This window comes from Brachyistius frenatus, unplaced genomic scaffold (assembly GCF_029030835.1).
Source record: "Brachyistius frenatus isolate BFR_SWC_R1_liver_20210118 unplaced genomic scaffold, ASM2903083v1 Contig_124, whole genome shotgun sequence".
NCBI lineage: Eukaryota > Metazoa > Chordata > Actinopteri > Embiotocidae > Brachyistius > Brachyistius frenatus.
Window position 1 is genome coordinate 655,688 of NW_027210723.1, and position 19,444 is coordinate 675,131.

A 19,444-nucleotide genomic window follows, 5' to 3' on the forward strand; every position below is an offset into this window, starting at 1 on the left:
CCCATTTGCCCATTTGTAATACAATCAAAATTCTCAGTCTGGTGATCCCTGCCAATTATATATCTTATCTCTATATCCAGTATTAGTTACAAGCCTTCTCTAAAGAAAATCTGGTACACTTGGAATGAGTGGATAACTAGGGATCAAGCTAATACCACCTGAGGTGCTAACACTATCTGAGAGAAATTTGTATGTTACCAAGACCTAATTTGCTTATCATTGTGAATGTGCCTCTTTTCTCCATAGGAAATGTATTCTTGCCTGAAGCAGATACATATCACACTTCATCTAGTTTGATGTCTTTTTAAATACACCCTATGAATTAGAAGCTGTAAAATTAATCTGTAACTGATTCACATCTGATTTAACATTTTTGCTCCCACAGCAGCAGCATTTCTTCTTTTCTATGAACAACCTGAGCGTGAACTGACCACAACACATATCTGAACATTCACACTCTGATTCATGAGGTTAATTTATTATAAAATAAGAACATACCTGATGTTAACGATGTGAACCTGGCCGTCATCGACGTGAATTAATGTGCTCATCCGTGTAACCTCTTCTTCATTACAACAGAAGGTATACTGAAACATTTGAAAGGGAGTTAAAACATGTGTTTTGTGTTTTTACATGTTGCTCTTTTATGAGCTTCATAAATTGACTGTGAAATAGCTGACTTTCAAGGGCAAAAATGAGTACAAATTGCAGGGTAGTGACTTTAAAACCTGAAAATAATTATGCATCATCATTCATCTATAATTTGTACCTGCAAGATTCCGTCCAGGATGAAGAGCTTCAAGAAAAAGAACCCCCCCTCAGCTGGTTCATGGTCCACATATATTATAGTGCCATGGGCCAAAGTGGTTTGAAATCTCACAGTAATGTTGTTGAGTGCGCTGAGGTCAATACCCTGAAACTCCAGGTATGAATCCCCAAAGTAATGAAGGTAGCTTGAATCTAGGAAATAAAAAATATAGACAGCTGAAATGGAGGGGGAAGGGTAAACAAAAGGGAGACAGACAGTTTATGCATCTTTACTGTAAATTCCACTGAGATTCTCTGTTGATCCCTGAAAGAAGAATTCAACTTTTCATTTGCTTACTCGACCTGGGGAGGTCAGTGCATGGGGTGGGTTACAGAAGAGCACCCTCAGAATTATTAAAGATCCAGAGTCGGCTGAGGACACCTCAGCAGGCCAGATGCTTGTTGCCACGGAGGCTTGAACATGGACTTCCTGTTTTTTGTTGCACTGCAATTACACACACTACCGTATACTGTTGAATAAAATGTAAATGTGGCCCGTATCCATCCTATAATCTTGGACATAATAGATAGGATACAGCTTAGAGATGAGTGCCAGAGTGCAATGAGATTAAGTGTGGAAAGTAGCAGCAAAAATTGAATAATTATCATTTTGAAAGCAGTAGAAAAGTCTTTGAGGGCTCTTGGTAACACCACAGTTTTTTTTTTCTTCTTTTGCTCACTGTACAGGCACACTGTAAATAGTCTTATTTGCCAAAAAGCTGTGAAGCATGCAAATGGCACTATATTAAGCGAGAGAGGAGTCTTGGCAGAAATGAACATATTCATACAAGTTTATTACATGCCTCATTTTATAGTGGAATAACTTGGCTTCTATCATCCATGAGAATGGGCAATTATGGGGTATTTCAGTAAAAGTTCCACTGCCCGCAAGCTTATTGGGGGTAGTGGCGCAGACAAACTTAAAAGACTGACTCAGACTGCAATTGGAGGCAAGCATTAGGGGTGCTCATGCTCAATATATTTCTCATTTGAAGGAAGTAGTGCAATTTGTTGGAGAAAAGTCAAACTTGAGAGCCTGTTAAAATGAAAAGCGTTCCTGGATGCACCTGTCTCATGCTCTGTCCGTTCTTATCTTGGGTATAAATCATTACACTAGAGAAATCAGCAAAGCTCCTTTAAAGTTGCTGTTATGATTAATCGGGCAGCTCCAAGTGAGACCTTTATCAATATTTGTTAGACGCCAACTTCTAATAGGCCAGACCCCTTTTGATCTGACAGTGGGCCCCTCAGGGCAGTTGGCAAACAAGCTAACCTAAATACTTCCATTTTCTCTGGAGAGCAATATGACCAATACCCTGAGGAAAATCCCATGATAACAAAAAGTAAGAATTATCAGGAACAGGCCTACTGTGATCTGTGAATTAATGAAGATAAATGCATGCAACAACAATGCTGTGCTGTCTACTGCTTCACTCCTGACAATGGGCTTTGCCAATGCTGATGATAGAAAATTACCCCTCAGAGACAGAGCTATTCATTAATTTTAAAGCCTTGTTTAGTCTGATGTAGTCTTTGATGCAGTCTGAGGCTGCTGCCAGGAGGCAGTATCATGCCTCATTAGCAGTTAGCTTCAGTCTCTCCTTCAAAGGTCTCCTGTTTTTACCCCTACCTTACATTCACATACCAGATTTTTCATGCACATACCTCAAGTCTTACTTTATCTAAATTGTAAATGTACACAGTATACAATGTTGATTTCTTTTCACATTTAAATATCCTGTCATGCACCATATCAGTATTTTTTTTCTGTTAACATAAAGCGGAGCAAGGGCTTTGTCACTACTGTACTCTGTTCAAAAGCTTTTCAAGTTTCAATCGGAAAAAAAAAAGTAATCTCAAAGGGAATATTCCCCGATATAAATCTTTCAGATCAGATTTAATTAGGGCCAGTCTTAAGACATGACCATAAAGGAGGTGAGAAAATTGATATGAGTCATATTTAATGTAACGCAGAAAGGTGGAGGGTGGTGTTGCAGCACTGACTGGAGGTGCATGTCAGACAGGTTCAAGCACAAGATATTTCACGAGGAAAAATATATTTGGAGAAATGTGAACTGAAGATCAATTAATAGCAGGATAGACTTTGGACGGTGAGATTTAATTGATATAGACTTAATGTCCCATTTATTAAAAAAAACCTAGGATGTAAGTCCTGTTTTGTGCCTGATTTATTGGAGAAGGTAATAGACTGACTGATTGAACTTGTCACAGGACAGAGATAAAATACTGCTGAGGACAATTCTTGGACCTTTGCAATTTCAGAGCCCGGAGGGAAGGCAAAAGGTCATTCTGTACTGACAAAATTGGCAGAAAAATATCTTATGTTTAAGACATGCATTGTAAGAAGATTTAGTGGAACATTTTTATACTGCTGATGTACATGGTGGGATTAAATCCAAAATATATGTTTTTTTTCCAAATCTTGTGTCTAATTATATTGCTGTTGTCTAGTTTTAAAAACAACTGATACAATTACACCGATGCACTGCAGTGACAGTTACTGTACAGAAGCACAGAGGCCATAAACAGCAGCTTAAATGACACATTTAGATGCTGCTTTTTTCATCTCGCTGAGCCTTCTTCTCATGAATATTCATAACTCTGCATATCTTGTGAATGTCATTATGACTCACTGACAAAGTTGTGTCACTGAATATATCTGAATAGTTATGGGCACACTTATCAAGCACTTCCATCTAAATTGCAAACAAACTGTAAGGGAAAAAAAAACAAAAACGAGTGCAACGCAGAACAAATGCATGCATGTGTTAACAGGGGTGACTGCCCCAAGACAGGTGCTGCATGTTGGAACTGACTACCTTCTTACTCATCAAGTTGATTTCGAGGAGCTTTGAGGAAGAAATTTCATTTCAACTACACGTGGCAGCAAAAGATAACAGCTTCACATGCGCTGTGGTGATCACTCCAAGGAAAGTCAACCAAATCGTGGCTTAGCTGCAGTAAGCCTCCCTCCACCAGCAATGTCCTCTCTAGATTCTCATCAGCTCTCACATTGTAGAGCCACAGTGAAATACTGGGGGGGACTCAACGTTGCAAAAGAAAGAAACAAAATAAAACAGAAGGAAAACATCTCGCTCTATACTGCAGGTATTTTTATCCGACTAGTTCGCTTCTAAACTGAGTTGAATTCGTCTTTTACATCATAATTAAGAAAACAAAATGTAAAACTTTTTTTTTAAACATTTTTCAGTTGTCAAGAAATAGTATCCTCTCCTGTCAGTGTGCTATATCAACTAACCCTCTATGTTTAAATTCCCATTGACTTGATATATATCAAAGGTTGTGGAGCAGTCTTAGGTTTAAAGGAGCACTGTCTGAGTCTATTTCAAGCAGCACCAAGGGCACTGCATGTGTTTAGATGGTGACCTAGTTAGATAAACTCGTGAGTTTCTGGGTCCTCTTACTTTAAAACCTATTTGCTTTGATTATGCACTTATGTATGAAAGAGTAAAGCGATGTTTCAGTGTCTTGATGCTCTGGTTTGTTTTTCTCTACCAGTGTTTTCTGTGTATATTTAACCCTTAGCATACCAGACTGCAACATGCACTGGATGAGGAATGGATCAGGTGCAATGGGGAGGACTCCATTATGCTTGGCCCACAATTTTTTTTTCAGAGTGTCGCACTGAATTGGTTCAAACTCGTCTGTGTTCAATAGGTCTGTTTAACAGCTCTGTGAACAGTTTCAAAGGTAGACAGACCTCATCTGTCAAGGAGCAACAATCTGCCCGGCGTCCCGAATTCCTCCTCTCACATAGATGACTGAATCCAATACCAGTAATCTACAACATATTGTGTTCTGTGTCTATCATTTGAGAGTTAAAGGATATAGCTCCAAATAATGATTGGACTCATTATTCTTTGAAATCACTGTTCTCAAATAGAAAATGCACTTTGGTGGCAAATACAAAACAATATTTTACAGGACTTTTGTCTGTCACCGTAGCTGCACAAACTACAACAAGCTCTAAAATCAAACCCAATACATCATCACCTGCTATGTTACAAAGGTTGTAAAATCATGTTTGGAGTGCTAGCTTAGTGGGAGTCTCCTCTCACTCGAAACTGGCAAAGCTTGTGCACCAAAAAATGTTTAGTAAGAAGGACAAGGGAAGGATAGGTTTGTAATTTGTCAAAAAGATATAAGAACGAAAAAAAAGCCTGGACCACCATCAGTACAAATAAATTGCTGTAATGACTTATCAGTTTAGATAATTTAGAGTCACTTTCTTAAACACATAATGTTAATGGAAGTAATAATGTTAGCTGTGACCTGATTGAGAAGTGTTAATTTAAGTTGAGACATAGCCATATTTGAGTTGATCTATCGTTGCGTTTCCAGGCTTAATTATTAAGTCTCTCTAAATATAACTCATAGTCATACAGATGTGAAGTTCTTTCATGAAAAGAACTACATGACAAGTATGTAGAACCATCTGAAAAATATAGACAAGTAACAAATTAATTTGAACATAAATCAAAAGTGAAACTCTTCAAATGTGTGCAGCCTTTGAAGTTGTTCATATGTCTTTCACAATTAGCTAAAAACTAGATTAAAAGTGCATTAGGACACGGCAACATCCATCTAACCAGTGGTGGAACAAGAACTCAGGTATTTTACTTTAAAAAGTACCAACACAACAATGTAAAAAAGCTCCAGTATAAACCAAAAGTCCCACATTCAAAATCATATGTAAAAGTACAGAAGTACTCTTAGCAGAAACTACTTAAAAATGTAAAAGTAAAAGTCTACTGTGATAAAATGCTAAACCAGGTTATTGTTTTTACACCGTATCATATTATTAGATTGTTTTTATTGTCAAAGTTAGTTCAGATGTAGCCAGTTGAATTATTTTAGATATAGTTAGTTCAGTCCTTGGAGTCCAGTCCAGTCATTGGAGTCAGGGTCACTATGTAAATCTCAGGGGGTGTAAAATGATCAATGGGGTAGAAGAGAAGAAAAACAACTCAAGATTTTTACAGAGATATTTATTATGGTTTTTTTTTTTTTTTTAACTTTTGGTGAAATATTAGAAAAAAATACTTCTTTGGACTTTAACGTGTTACTTATATGAAACCATGGGAGGAGAAATGTTTCTTTGGTAAAACAGATAACAACTCATAGTCATCCTTAAAGTAACAAGGGGCCCCAACTAGCCAAAAAGGCTGGAAACCACTGGTTTTAACTTTAGCAATGACTTTTTTTTTTTTTTTAAACTTTGATTTTCTTAATTTTATGCAACATCTTAATCTGAAAAGAAGCTGGTAATTATAGCAGTCAAATATATGCAGTGGGGTAGAATTTATTTTTCTCTGGAATAAAGGGAAGTGTAAAGTAGCATAAAATCTACTTTGACAACTTCCCATAACCACTTAATGTACTTGCACAGCATGGTCCATACCTGTGGATTGCTCAGCTGTTGGTGCTGGGCTGAGTGTTGGCGTCGGCACCTTGGGTGCGGAGCCGCGAGTGATGTTCGTAACTACAGTCGTCAAGGGAACAGCATCCGTAACAGGAGGCAGGCAGCTGACCTTGTTGATGCCATCTACACAGGAAAATGCTTCTGGACATGGATTCAGCAGGCAATCATCATAGTTGTGATCGCAGTTCTTCCCCTGTGTATGTATAGAAGACAGCCTTGAGCGGTGTCGTGCAACTCTGCGTTGAGCTGCTAAATGGAACATAATATCGCCAGCTTGAATAATAAAAGTATACTGATATCATGGCATAAAAACAAGGCTTTTTAAACTGGAAAACCATGTGATGCATGATAGTATCTGATTATTGACAATTTCAAATTCTGATTATTTTCATTTGATATGCAACTTATTTCTTAACTAAGTATTTTGGGTGTAAATTGGAAATATAATCTAGTGGTAGTAAGAAATATAAAAAATGTCACATGTCTAAAATGCCTCTGATTTTCCTTCTGTAAAAAAGGAATAAGAAATGGTTAGATCTTAAACAAGATTTTAAAAGATGATATATAAAATATAAACAGTTCAGTTAATTAGTGCCAGGAAATAATTCAAGAGTTGAGGGTACAAGAGGGCAAAGGTTAATATAAAAAAAAAAAAGTACACTTGGAGGATAAGGTGGGGAGCCTCACCACAAATCCAGGACGACAGAAACAGGTGTAGCCATAGCCTGGATCATTCTGAATGCATATCCCCTGGTTGCAGGGCTGTGGAAGGCACTCATTAATGTCATCCTCACAGTGAAGGCCTGTCCAACCTGCCAGGAACAAAAGCCCACAGAGTGCCGTGGTGAGCCCAGGCTCTCCCACTTCCACCCTCTGAAGTGAATATCAATCAGATTCTCTTACATTGATTTGCTTCTTTTTGGGTTCACACACATACACAGACAAGAAAAGGCTTTCACGAAAGAGTAAGATGCCGCATACATTTTAATGAGCCGAGGTGGTATCATCTTTTTATCACTGTCTTTTTTTAGTACTGTATGACTACAGGTTTCTCCCTGGAGAAAGGTAGATGACTTTTGAGTGGCTTTGAGGCACATAAACTATGTAGGCATCATGGTAACCTTCACTGACACTGTGTATGGCCCCTTTCAATCTAATATGGGTTCTATAAGTAATAAATGGTTTACATATGGTAAACTGTACTCTACCATATCTAGGGCATAAGAAAAGACTGAATACATCTTGTTCACTTAAAACCAATGTCATGTCTTCTAGGCTATGCTTTAGTAATCCTGCTCATGAGTTGCAAAGGTTGTAATGGGTCCTACAAAAGAAAAAACCTGCCTCATTTCAAAGTAAATTGAGAAACTTTCAGGATATCTGAGTGACTCACCTGACCTGCAGTGGCAGACGTAGCTATTAATAAGATCTTGGCAAATGGCACCGTTGTGGCAGGGAGCTGAGCAACATTCGTTAACATCCACTTCACAGAAATCCCCCATGAAACCTGGTGGACAGCTAAGAAAACATGTCATGCTTTAAAACTGCGAGGCTGTCTCACAGTGCTGTCACTCCCTTCTGGTGGGTTTGACAAGTTGTATCCGAGAACTGCTTCTTTTCGTTATTACTTATCAAACAGTACTGAAACTTTTCTTTTTCGCCAGTTGCTGCTTCTTATTTCAAATTTTACTATTTACAACAGAAAAATCAAATTTATTTTTGGGGGCAATTGAGACACACAGCAGAGGAATAAAGACAAAAGCATAAAAACCCCCAGAAATGATAGTTTTCTCAAACACAACAAATGATCATTAAGCGGTAATATTAGATATAGCTTACAAAGGTGGGGGGGGGGGGCATTTGCATTATAATGCAATAGTATGGAATGTATTAATAACCTTTACCCTAAGATTCTTTATCCACACAGAGAAGAGCTTTTAAGGAAAATAAATCGATTTATTGAATTCCCGTTTATCTGTCTGTCAATCCCCCTTACAAAAATATTCACCGCTGACAACTCAAATACAATTTCACAAATTTGACATGCTTGACCTTATTTGAAGGGAAGAATCAGAAGCCAATGAACCCTGCAGGTTTACAAAATTAAAATATTTGGGTGTGGTAATTGTTTTAGGAGACAATTTACACAGGATGAGCTACACCTCGAGCAAAGAGTTGTACCACTCTATTCTGCAGATGTCATTCCCACCGGCTTAAAGATTTGTAGAAGAGGAGTCATTTTCCACATGGACAGTGAGCTTGATCATGCATCAAAGCTACCCGAGGCCAAGGAAGCCCAAGGCCTGCTGTCATGTATGCATTCCCAATTCACAGTCACCAAACCTCAAACCCACTGAACATCTTTTGTAAAGTTTTGACAACAGAAAAGGTGACATATGCTAAACGACGAAAAAGAAAGAGTGCAAATTCTCAAAACAGAAATGAAATTGATTTTATGTTTCAGTAAATGCTAACAAACTCTAGCTGTGTTTATGAGACTTAAATTATTTTTGGGGGAATTTGACTGCTGTTGTAAACTGAGATGTGTAAAGCAAGCAGGATTTAATCATGTAACACTGCAACATCTGAAAATGAGTTGAATGCATAACCTCTCGGCTGACCACCATCACACAGACAATGGAGTGGGTTTCTGGCCATTTTCTGAAGAGGTGCACGGTTTATGTGTACCACTTTACACATAACATGCAGATAAAACAACACTCAGTCGATGATTTCATTTTTAAGAGAGGTACTTTGGTCAAGAAACTATTGTATGACTGATTTTATATTCTAGTTTATTACTCAGTGTACTAGCCTGACTGGGCTCTCTCCATCCGAGTGCACGAAACATGCTTGCCTCTCCAAAAAAAATGTTTTAAAAATTTTTTTTTTATTCACTTTATTAATCCCCGAGGGGAAATTTTAATGTGATTTTAAAGTCACAGTCCAGGATGTAAATATAAACAAGCTGGTGGCCTCCTCAAACAAAAACACAAGCTTGGAACCTGGTGTCATTCAGAAACTGACCAACTAACACTGAGACAATGGCGCTTAATCGGTTTTCATATAAAATGTGTTTTTTTTACATGAGCAATCAACATAATAGCCACACAGTAATAAAATGGCTAAATGTTGGCTTTCAATCTAAAACTCAAACTCTTTAATCTCTAAAACTAACCAGTTAGTATAATAGTAAAACTATTAGTGGAACAAATTTAATTGTATGTACAATTCAGTTTTGTATTCAGCAAAAAAAAACAAAAAAAACAATGTTGTGGAGGGAAGTGCACACAATGCATAATCATCCTACTGCAGATCAGCAGGACACTAGAGGACATTATTTAGTAGAGTGTGTGTGCAGATACTAACTCTGCCCTTAGTGCACACATTTATCTGTAAATGAACAACATATATTGCCTCCTTGCAATATATACACAAATAAGCCTTAAATGAAGGGCGCATCATAAAAAAATGCTGTGCTGAGGCAGTTCAGAGCATCGATAAATGACACTGCAAAGAGCAGCACCCTATTTGGAGTTGTAGTAGTCATCGTCACATAAATCATGACACCGAGCATATAGCAGCACATCAGCACAAGGTTAGACAACGTAATTAACTGTGAGGCATCCAGGGAGATGCTGTGTCAAATCGGCACACTCTTACTACATACACCATGTATTCAGATACACTTCATCAATCAAGGGATAGCATGCCAGCAATTAAAAAGTAATGTTTCACTTGCAACCTACCAGGAGGAATGCTGCTGTATACGTGCCCACAGATGTAATGCAGCACCATTATTGTCACAAAAGATGCATTTTTAATTAGAGAAAGGCAAAATTCTACAACACTGATGCTGTCAAAAATGCAAATTAGGATTTTGAAATATTTTTAACAGTTTCTTTAATACTGCAGCTCCCCAATATTCTTGAACTGAGTGGTTTGCTTAGCTCCATCCAGTAAAGTTTTCTCACTACTGAGCTATACATTCAAATTGACTGCAGCTCACATTAGAGTTTATATATACTGTCAAGTATTGCTTTTTGTACAGCTCCTACTAAATCACCCTAGAAATCCAAAGCGAACAAGGCCTGTTGTGCCTTGTTATAATTGCAAAGCTTTAACAGGTCAATCGCACCTCACAGAAAATAGTCAATTAAACTGTGGCAATGTCTGGTTTTAGATGACACGTGAACATTCAGCAGGTCAAGTGGCTCCATTCACAGCTCCCTGTGACTTTGTCCAGAGACAATCTTTGAATGTCAATTCATTAAAACAATAAAATATCAGTGAACAAACTCACCTGCACGTGAAGTTTGATCCTTCACCATCAACGCAGGTGGCTCCATTGAAACACAGCGAGACATTAGAGGCGGTGTCTTTGCACACATCTATATCAATCTCACAAGTTTTCCCCATGTACCCGTCCTGGCAGAAGCATGCGTATTTATCAATGAGGTCCACGCACGAGCCTGCATTCCAGCAGGGACTGCAAGCACAGTCCTGTAAACAAAAAGACATAAAAGATACACAGGAGTGAGACACTGCAGGAACAATAATAATAAATTTGAAACCATAAAATGCACAATTTTCCATGTATAATGCATTAAGACTGGTTAGAAAATAGTAAAAATCCTTTGATTCAGAATGGACTACTAGTAGTTTAAAAGCACATGATCGGATTAGCCATTCAACAAAATACCGGCAGAGACCTTGTAAGCAACACAATGTTTTATCTCTGGAGTCCAGCACAAAGCTGTGGTTTAAATCAATTGGGCATTAGACTAAGCAATTTCTTTTAATCACGTATTTGTACAATGCTTACATGATCCTGGTGGTCCAATTGACTTATCTTGTGGAAAAGTCAATAGAGTTAATGATACCAAAGGCCACACAAAGATTACAAAATTCTACTGACATTTCTCGAGAATACCCAACGGGTTTTTTAATTCAGCTCAACTCACGTCAATGTTTGTTTCACATCTGCCACCGGTCCATCCAGGCTCACAAAGACAGGTGTATGAATATATTGCATCTTCACAGCTAAGAAGGTCACAACAGACGGGGTCACAATTAATAAAAGGCACTTATTGTGCTGTATGCAGAATCCTTAAAAATATATAATCTTTTGAATTAAGTTGTTATTCCCCTTCAACCGAATTAATGACTATAATTTAAACACCACTGAGACAACCTGTAAGTGTGTCACTAAGCTTTGAAAACATGTGACATTATGTCTCCACTCACTGCACTGGCAAGTAGTGTAATTAAAAATAATGTCATGCCATTGCTTCACAATTTGCTGTGTTTCTATCTTAAATGATGGAGAAAAACCTGTACCTCCCGTGAAGACAAGGTGCCGACATGCATTCATCAATGCTGGTCTCACAGTGGAGCCCAGTGAAGCCATCAGAACACAAGCAGTGGTATCGATTGGGTGCATCAATACATTTTCCACTATTATGGCACGGGCTTGAAACACACTCGTCGATGTCAACTTCACACCACGGCCCTAGGAAGTGAAGCACGTTTTAGTAAAACATTATACATTTAACAGCTTCTCACAAAATAGGTCTGTTTTATTACTTCAGTACTCAAACTGGTCACAAAGACATGGCTAAATAATAACATTACAAAGGGATGCATAGCTGCAGGGGAGTCCGGGATACGGACAATTGACTCTACATTTGGAGAAGTAGGTTTGATTCCTCTGTCAAGTCTGGGATCCATTTTATTTTCCAACCCTGTAAACTATACAAACAACGTGGACATTCAAAAGCAGAGTTTTTATAATCCTGAAACAGCTCTGAAACAGCAGTTTGAACCTCTGGAGATGTCACTGCACGCATGCTCTGGGCCATACTTCCATTCTTAAACAGCTTTGTTGGTTTGACAAACTGCGAGGAACAAAATACTACTGTGGCTATGTTTAGTGCAATGAGAGAATATGTGGACGAAATGCATCAGTTTGGATCTCTTAGTCTGAAGTTCAATGGCAGACATGATCTACTTTCCAGAATAAAGAGACTTGTCTGCTGGAATTCATTGCATATATCTTTTCATGGAGTTTGTTGGTCATAACATCTTTATCCTTCAACAGCGACTGTAGGGTTATATGCTCTTGTCAAGCAATGTAATGAATATCTGCAAAACTGTCCCATTGACTCTGCTTTGTCAGCATCATTCAAGATTTTCAACGAAAAGACGTGCATCAATGCTGTAATTAAAGGTCACTTTGCTGCACGAAAGAACATCCCATCTATTTAAACTGAGCTGGTATTTGACCTTCCTGCACAAAGAAAATCCTATTCAAGTGTGTAGATTTCTCTATCAACACAGAGTAATGAATCAAAAACTGAAAAAATGTAAACACAATAGAAAAATGTTGAAGACCATTACATAGAAATTTGTAAAGTTTTTACACTGTAATTAAACCATACACTGCGACTTTTAGGAACATTTACCAAACCACACTTATTATTGTCAGACAAGAGGTATTGTATTGATACTAGTAGGCAAATCAAATAAGGGCCAGACAAAAAGGCAAGCGTGTTTGCAGGATTTGGATGTCTTTTGTCACCATCCAAGGGTATTTTTAAATTTCTACAGAATCATTCAGCAAACTTTTGTTATACCTAAGAAAATGCAAAGTACACAATTTGCAGTTCATACAGTAAAACCTGAAGCAGTGAGCATGCCGTCCAGTTAAAGTTGCCTCACCAGCATGACATGTTTTTCCTCTCCGTTTTCTTCAGTAACCTTTTATATAAAGTGATCACATACTGGCAGGAATGGTAAACATGATCGTGCTGTGAGCATTGCATTAAAGGATTTCTGGACTCTGTAGCTCAGATTTTTTGTATCACATATTGTTATCCTATTACTGAGAATGTACTTTCTTTGAATATTTATAATGAAATGGTTCGAGACACATAATTCAAAGAGGCTTTAAACGTGTCTCATGATTCTGTTTATACTTTAGCAGTTATGACGCATAGAAACATCCTTTAGCTTCTTTTCAGCATTAACTTTGATTATCAGTATCCAGCTTCCGCATAAATAGCAAAGGAGTCAAAACATAGAACAGAAATATTTCTAACTGAACGTTTTAACTGAGTTTTTAAACTTAGTTTTCTGTAAACTATAATGTGAAATGGGAACAATTATTAAATGTTACTTATTTGACTGATAATAGTATAATTAATGACAAGAGCATTTTAAGAGATTTAAAATTATGAGATTGAGATGGTTTGGTACTAAAAACTATAAAATAATATATTTTTAAGGATCACAAGACTGAATAAAACACAAACGTGTAAAATATGGGACCTTTAAAGGGCTAATTTACACATATTCTGAAATGTCTGTCTCTGTCCAAACACACCAGAGCTGAAGGGTGGTACTGAAAAATTCACCAGCCACATTTCTCTCTAGATCATTGTCCCGGATATTTTGGATAACCCAGGGAACATGCTATCACTGGTTTTCAAAGGCGACTACAGTATTTCTTCATTAGAGTTTAGTTCCAGTGACAAGTGTTGAGTGAGGTGTGCTGTTTTTTGTTGCTCTGAAATCTTTTGATTTAATTTTTCACTTCTGTGAGTACCACAAACAAAACCCCATTCACCTCTATTATGTTGAGATGGAAGCAGAGATCTGAGAGGTGAATAACTCAAAAGCTGGAACAATAAAACCAAAGATTTTTGCCTTGCTATGTACCACTAAATCCTTTTGAAAATGTGTTGAGTTTTTTTTATTTTCTATTTGTGATGATGTCACACTACAACAATAGTTGCCCCTGAGAGGGCTCAGTGAAGTGCAGCACTGAACTAATGGACAAGAGTGGCACAGTGGCATAATAATGGCACAATGCTCCATGCAAACTATGCTATCAGACACATTTAATATAAGTCTGAATATTCACTAAGCAAGTCAGCTTAAGTCAGAGTGTTGATAAGATTCATTATTGATGCAGACCTCATAAAAATAGCAAAGGAGATCACAGAAAAGATGAAGGGGAGGAGAGAGCTCAAGCTGTGAAGATAACACAAACTGTCAAAATTAGTCTTCCTCCAGCCAACAAATCACATCGCAAATTGGGAAAACACTCTTGATGTTTGCAGTAGTCTAAATTATAGCAGGTACTGCTGTAGAGAGATCCACAGAAGTGACTTCTTTTGCAGAGGAATTAAAAATAAATGAATGGGTGGTGGCTAATTCCACAACCAAGGATGTTTGTGATGTTGTTTTTCACTAAAATGGTAAACAGATTATTTACCAACCCTAAAATCTCATTCCAGGAAAAAAAAGAGATGAAAAATGATGACTGACCCATCGTTAATCATTTGTTTAGCTTTTCATCTGTGGGCTCAGACAGATGTAAACAAATATAATGACAACAGGCACAATAATTCATTGATTTGCTTCCTGTGTTATATTTGTGAATGAGAATAAATAAATGTATTTAGTGCACACAAAATCTATCATTTTCTCCCATTACAGAATGCAAAATGATTCCTTTCTTGTACCAAAGTAATAACTTTGTCTTGTTGAGCTAAAACAGCAACAAAAAAAAATTCACAGTTTATGAAAAGGTTAAGAAACGTTTTTGAGCCCAAAATGAAAAAAGAAAGAAAGTTGAGATGCAAAATAAAGTACAGATACTGTAATGTAGTGATGAAAGAAAGGATGCAATAAGTTAACAGGTAATAGTTGAGAAATCTCATACTGACATTTATACATTTTTTTTTTATAACACTTCGGTTTTCATCCATAAACTAATTATTTCATAAATAAATAAGTCAGAATTCAGAAAATACTTTAGATTTTAGGCTGACATTTTACACTGAATTTAAAATATATACCTGCTATATATACTTATTCAGAAAAACTAATATTATCTCGCACAACTAGACCATTGATTAATTTAAATGGGAACAGTTAATGAAAGTTTGATGTAGGTGTAATCATGCATCTTTAGCTACTTTAAATATTTTTTAATAAGCACATATAAACTTGCCTGCTATTAGTTATAAACTAATATTAGAATAAACTGCAAAATTATTACAGTAACTATATATATATATAAATATTTGGGGCCACAGAGTTCTGTATAAGATGCTCATTCATTAACAGCAACTTACATTGAAAGTACTTTGCTTCTCTACAAACAGAAGAATCAATGAATGAATGGATGGATGGATGCATACAGTGAAATTAATATTTGAATTAAAGATAGCTTGATAATGGATTACTACAGATAGTGTTTAATTGTAATAAACAGAAGTAATAATGTGCATGTACAAATCTTTTGCCAATGAGAGTTGGGGTTCAGAATAGTTAATAATGAATAACATTATTAAGATATTCATAGATTGGCATACAAGAGAATGTGCTATAAAGCACACATGTATGACTGTTACAGTAGATTAACTGTTAAACAATTACATTCAATTAAAAATATTTTATAGTGTCATTAAGCAATAAATGACATCTGTTTATATTTTAAAAAAATGTATCACGTCACATTGTTGTGCTGATACTTCTGTTTCTATGAAAATTAAAATACATCTTTAAGAATAAAATTGCAAGTAATGACTGTCTCACAGTAGCAATAACTACTATAATTAATTCAAATTTGACATTATTAATGAATTCAATGTTTGCACAAGCAGCACATCCAGTCACATGAAATGTGCACTACATCTTTAAAGCAGAGACTGAGTGGTGAAGGCAGAAATAATGACCATGTTTCGTTTAACAGGTTCAGCCAGCAAAAGATTGAATGTACTGAAGCCTTAACAACAAACAACATTGCAAGGGCCAGAACATGATCATCCAACAATGTGCTGACTGAGGAAACTGCAGCAATGTGCTGATTGCACTGTACTATCACTCAAGGGACCGCGCTTACTAATGATGGGTGAAGAGGAGAAAATAGAAGGTGACGAACAGTGTGCTTAAACTGTGATTTATATAAACAACATTACCCATTAATCATGTCACTGTAATTGACTTCTGACCTCCGTACAGGACAAAGCACCTATGTCCAGTTAAATAATACATTAGTGGTACTGCAGTCTTTTAAACTAAACGTCCTAAATAATGATCTGACAGTTGAGATTTAAGTAGCTGCCAAGACTGCCTTACAGTATAAGATAAAGAGTGCTTTATAGTGTTTATCAATATGACACATGGAGAACAAAATGATACTGTAACTAGAAATAAGGCATAATTAAATGTGATTAGGTTTGAGCCACACCTACTGAACCAGTGAGACATATCGACACCTGACTTGCAAAGCAGCGAGGAACACTTTGAGATTAAAAAATAAATACAAATAAAACATTTAAAAAAAATCACTGGTTTAATCTCAATGTTTATCCTCTAAGTGGGTCAGTCTTTTAGAAAGGTAGAAAATAGTGCGAAAGGTTGTCGGCAATGTGAATAAAAATTTTCGGACCTTTTTGCTTCAATTATTTCTCAAACCTCTGACGTGTGTGAAGAGGCTCCAAGAATTTAGAAAACGTGAGCGCTAATGGTCTTTATACAACTTCTTGGCAAAAATTACTTAGGAAGAAATGGTGAAACCATATTTACTAAAACAACAGCAAAGACAGATGCAGTGAAGAAAATTCAATATAGGTAGTAATCGAAGGGGAATAAAGTGTCATTATAGCTTAATCACACCCGTGAAAGTGAGCACATATAGCACCAGACTGATTTAATAGGAAGCAGCTTCAACTGTTGGGGACAAAATTAATTTTGGCATTCGATATGCAAAAGAAATACTCCTTGACTTCTCTGATGGCTGAAGCAAATAATATGTTAATACCATCAAGTGACACAATGAGTTACAGTTTTTCACTGTTAAATGAGATGACATATCAGACCATCAAAGCTGAATAGCATTTCAATCCATTCCAATCAGGCTATAAAAACAGTGTGAGATGAATCACCCCGAGATGACAAATTTACTTTTAGACTTTTAAAACACACAGCAGAGCTACCGTAGAACCATGAGCCCACTTTTTTCTTTGTTTTTTTGTGTGTGAAAAGTTGCAATGCTGTTACACGTGTTACTAGAGCAAATATTTTGTATGAGCTCTTGCTGGTTTGAGCCAATCCAAACTGTATCCTCTGGCCACTTGCTCTCTTGGGGAACCCTGTTTCCTCAGATGAGCTTAGAGCAACAGAAAAAGTAATGACTTGTACTATGCTGTGCGTAAGCCTAATAATAAAAGCTGCTTCTGTGGGAATTGGAGCATGCGTGTCAGGTTCTGCTCTCCAGAGTAGCAATACCTCAGAGATTTCCCCCCTCTCTCAACTGGGGAAGGATAAATTGATGATACAGTGTGGAAGACAAATGAAATTAATCTTCCCAGTACCTGACAGGAGTCGGCTTTGGATAGTGCGCGCGCGCACACACACACGCACACGCACACACACAAAATAGCTCAATATCCGTCTATGTGGAAAATAAGACAAATGGATTGAAGTAAAACAACAATAGCGTTCTGAGGCTGATGAAATGAAATAAAGGCAACTAACGGACCCTGAGAAGTGTTCATCAGATAAAACAGTTGACATGAATTTATCTCTTGTTAGCTTTACTGAAAAGCCAGCACTGTATCTTGAAGAGGCAGGCAGGCTAATTAAAAGCAGGCATTGTGACGCTTTTTTTTTTTCTTTCACTAAGCCAGATCTGTGTCAGAGTTGCCTCAATGGCGTGCAGCCACATCAGTCGTGATAAGCTTTTTAGACTCTCATATTGATCTTCATGTCACCTAAGGGCAGAGAGCTACCTGAGTATCCAGGGAGACAGACACACTTGAAGCCCCCGGGCGTGTTGATACAGATGCCCTCGTGTAGGCAAGGTGAAACTTCACACTCATTCACGTCCAGGTCACACAGCGTTCCAAAATAACCAGGAGGGCAAATGCAGTGGAACCTAAGGAAGTTGTGATAACACTCAATCATTATGGACTAAAGTGAAACCCAATAAAAAGCAATGTGGCAGACAGTAATAAAACACTTTGACTGTACATTTAGTTGCTGTAACTTAAAAAGCAATTGAAAGCAATTAAAACAGTACATGTGTGTTTTCTAAAACCGCATAAAAACTACAGTGTAGATTTACTCAAAGAGCTTTTCACAGAGAAAATAACAAGTAGCAATACATTTCTGTGTGCATCTTCATTTACATTATGTTTGATGACATATTACTAAAGGGAAGACCTTAATCTATCCAATGAAGTGGTTTATTTAATTCAAATCCCTCTCTGCAGCTGTCGCTGCGTCTAACACATACTGAGCACGCACCTCAGAGGAGATGGTTATCGTGTTTGAAAGTGACGTAATAAGAAAACATGCAATTAGACACCTAGTTAACTCTAAATTACATTTTTAGATAAGCTAAACATCAGTCATCGTCAAATCAGTTATATCATATTAAATTTCTACACAATGCTAAATGGCATTTTTTTGTCATGTAGCACGTTATATATATTTTAGAGGCGGGAAAAAAAAATCTGTGATAGCAAATAACTTTCTTTTTTAGACTCTCATAGAGTTAAACTTATAGTATCTTAAAGAAAGAATGTGTAAATATAAGACAGCAAAGCCTCAGTGTGTAGACTACAGAGTCTAGTTCATCACCACAGTACAGATGGACTTGCTTGGCTTGCTGGGTCAGGGAGATGTGAGATACAGGCATGCGATGCGCAGCGAGGTTAAAACACACCTCATGTGAACTCCCTGGACTGTGCAATCAGGGGAGTGCTCTGAGCAGGGCCAGGTCACATGGGAACAAAATCATGACGGGAGACAAACTGGAGACAAACCATTTAGGACTCAAATTGGCCCTGGGACTTCTCTACCCATCTGTCCGACTAAGCCTGGAAGCCCCGGGGCTCCCATTAAGCACAGCAGAGAGAAGCACCAGTGGAGTAAAGCCCAATCTAGATACGTGATGTGTTCCTGCTGAGTTTGCTCACTGTCTTTAGAATAGCAGCGTATGTGTGTCAAGGATGAAGACAGACTTGTTATATAAACCGGAACACTTTGAAGAGGAACACCACCACCTCGTGTGTTTTCTTTGGTTTGTTCATTTGCCTTTCAAAACAAACGGAGGAAATTAATTCTGACTGGCCTTTACATAAAAAAAATTTATAT

At 37.2% G+C, this 19,444-nt stretch overlaps 1 protein-coding gene across 1 annotated transcript in view; it reads right to left on the reverse strand.

The window, feature by feature from the left end:
* eys (eyes shut homolog) overlaps positions 1 to 19,444 on the reverse strand; it is a 138,021-nt gene that overhangs the window by 56,479 nt on the left and 62,098 nt on the right. The window contains exons 27-35 of the mRNA XM_069713923.1: positions 18,076 to 18,221; positions 11,612 to 11,783; positions 11,236 to 11,314; positions 10,575 to 10,774; positions 7,665 to 7,789; positions 6,959 to 7,083; positions 6,251 to 6,464; positions 770 to 960; positions 499 to 587 (exon numbers count right to left, since the gene is read on the reverse strand). Coding sequence (XP_069570024.1) covers positions 499 to 587; positions 770 to 960; positions 6,251 to 6,464; positions 6,959 to 7,083; positions 7,665 to 7,789; positions 10,575 to 10,774; positions 11,236 to 11,314; positions 11,612 to 11,783; positions 18,076 to 18,221 — 1,341 coding nt within the window. The remainder of the gene's footprint in view (positions 1 to 498; positions 588 to 769; positions 961 to 6,250; positions 6,465 to 6,958; positions 7,084 to 7,664; positions 7,790 to 10,574; positions 10,775 to 11,235; positions 11,315 to 11,611; positions 11,784 to 18,075; positions 18,222 to 19,444) is intronic.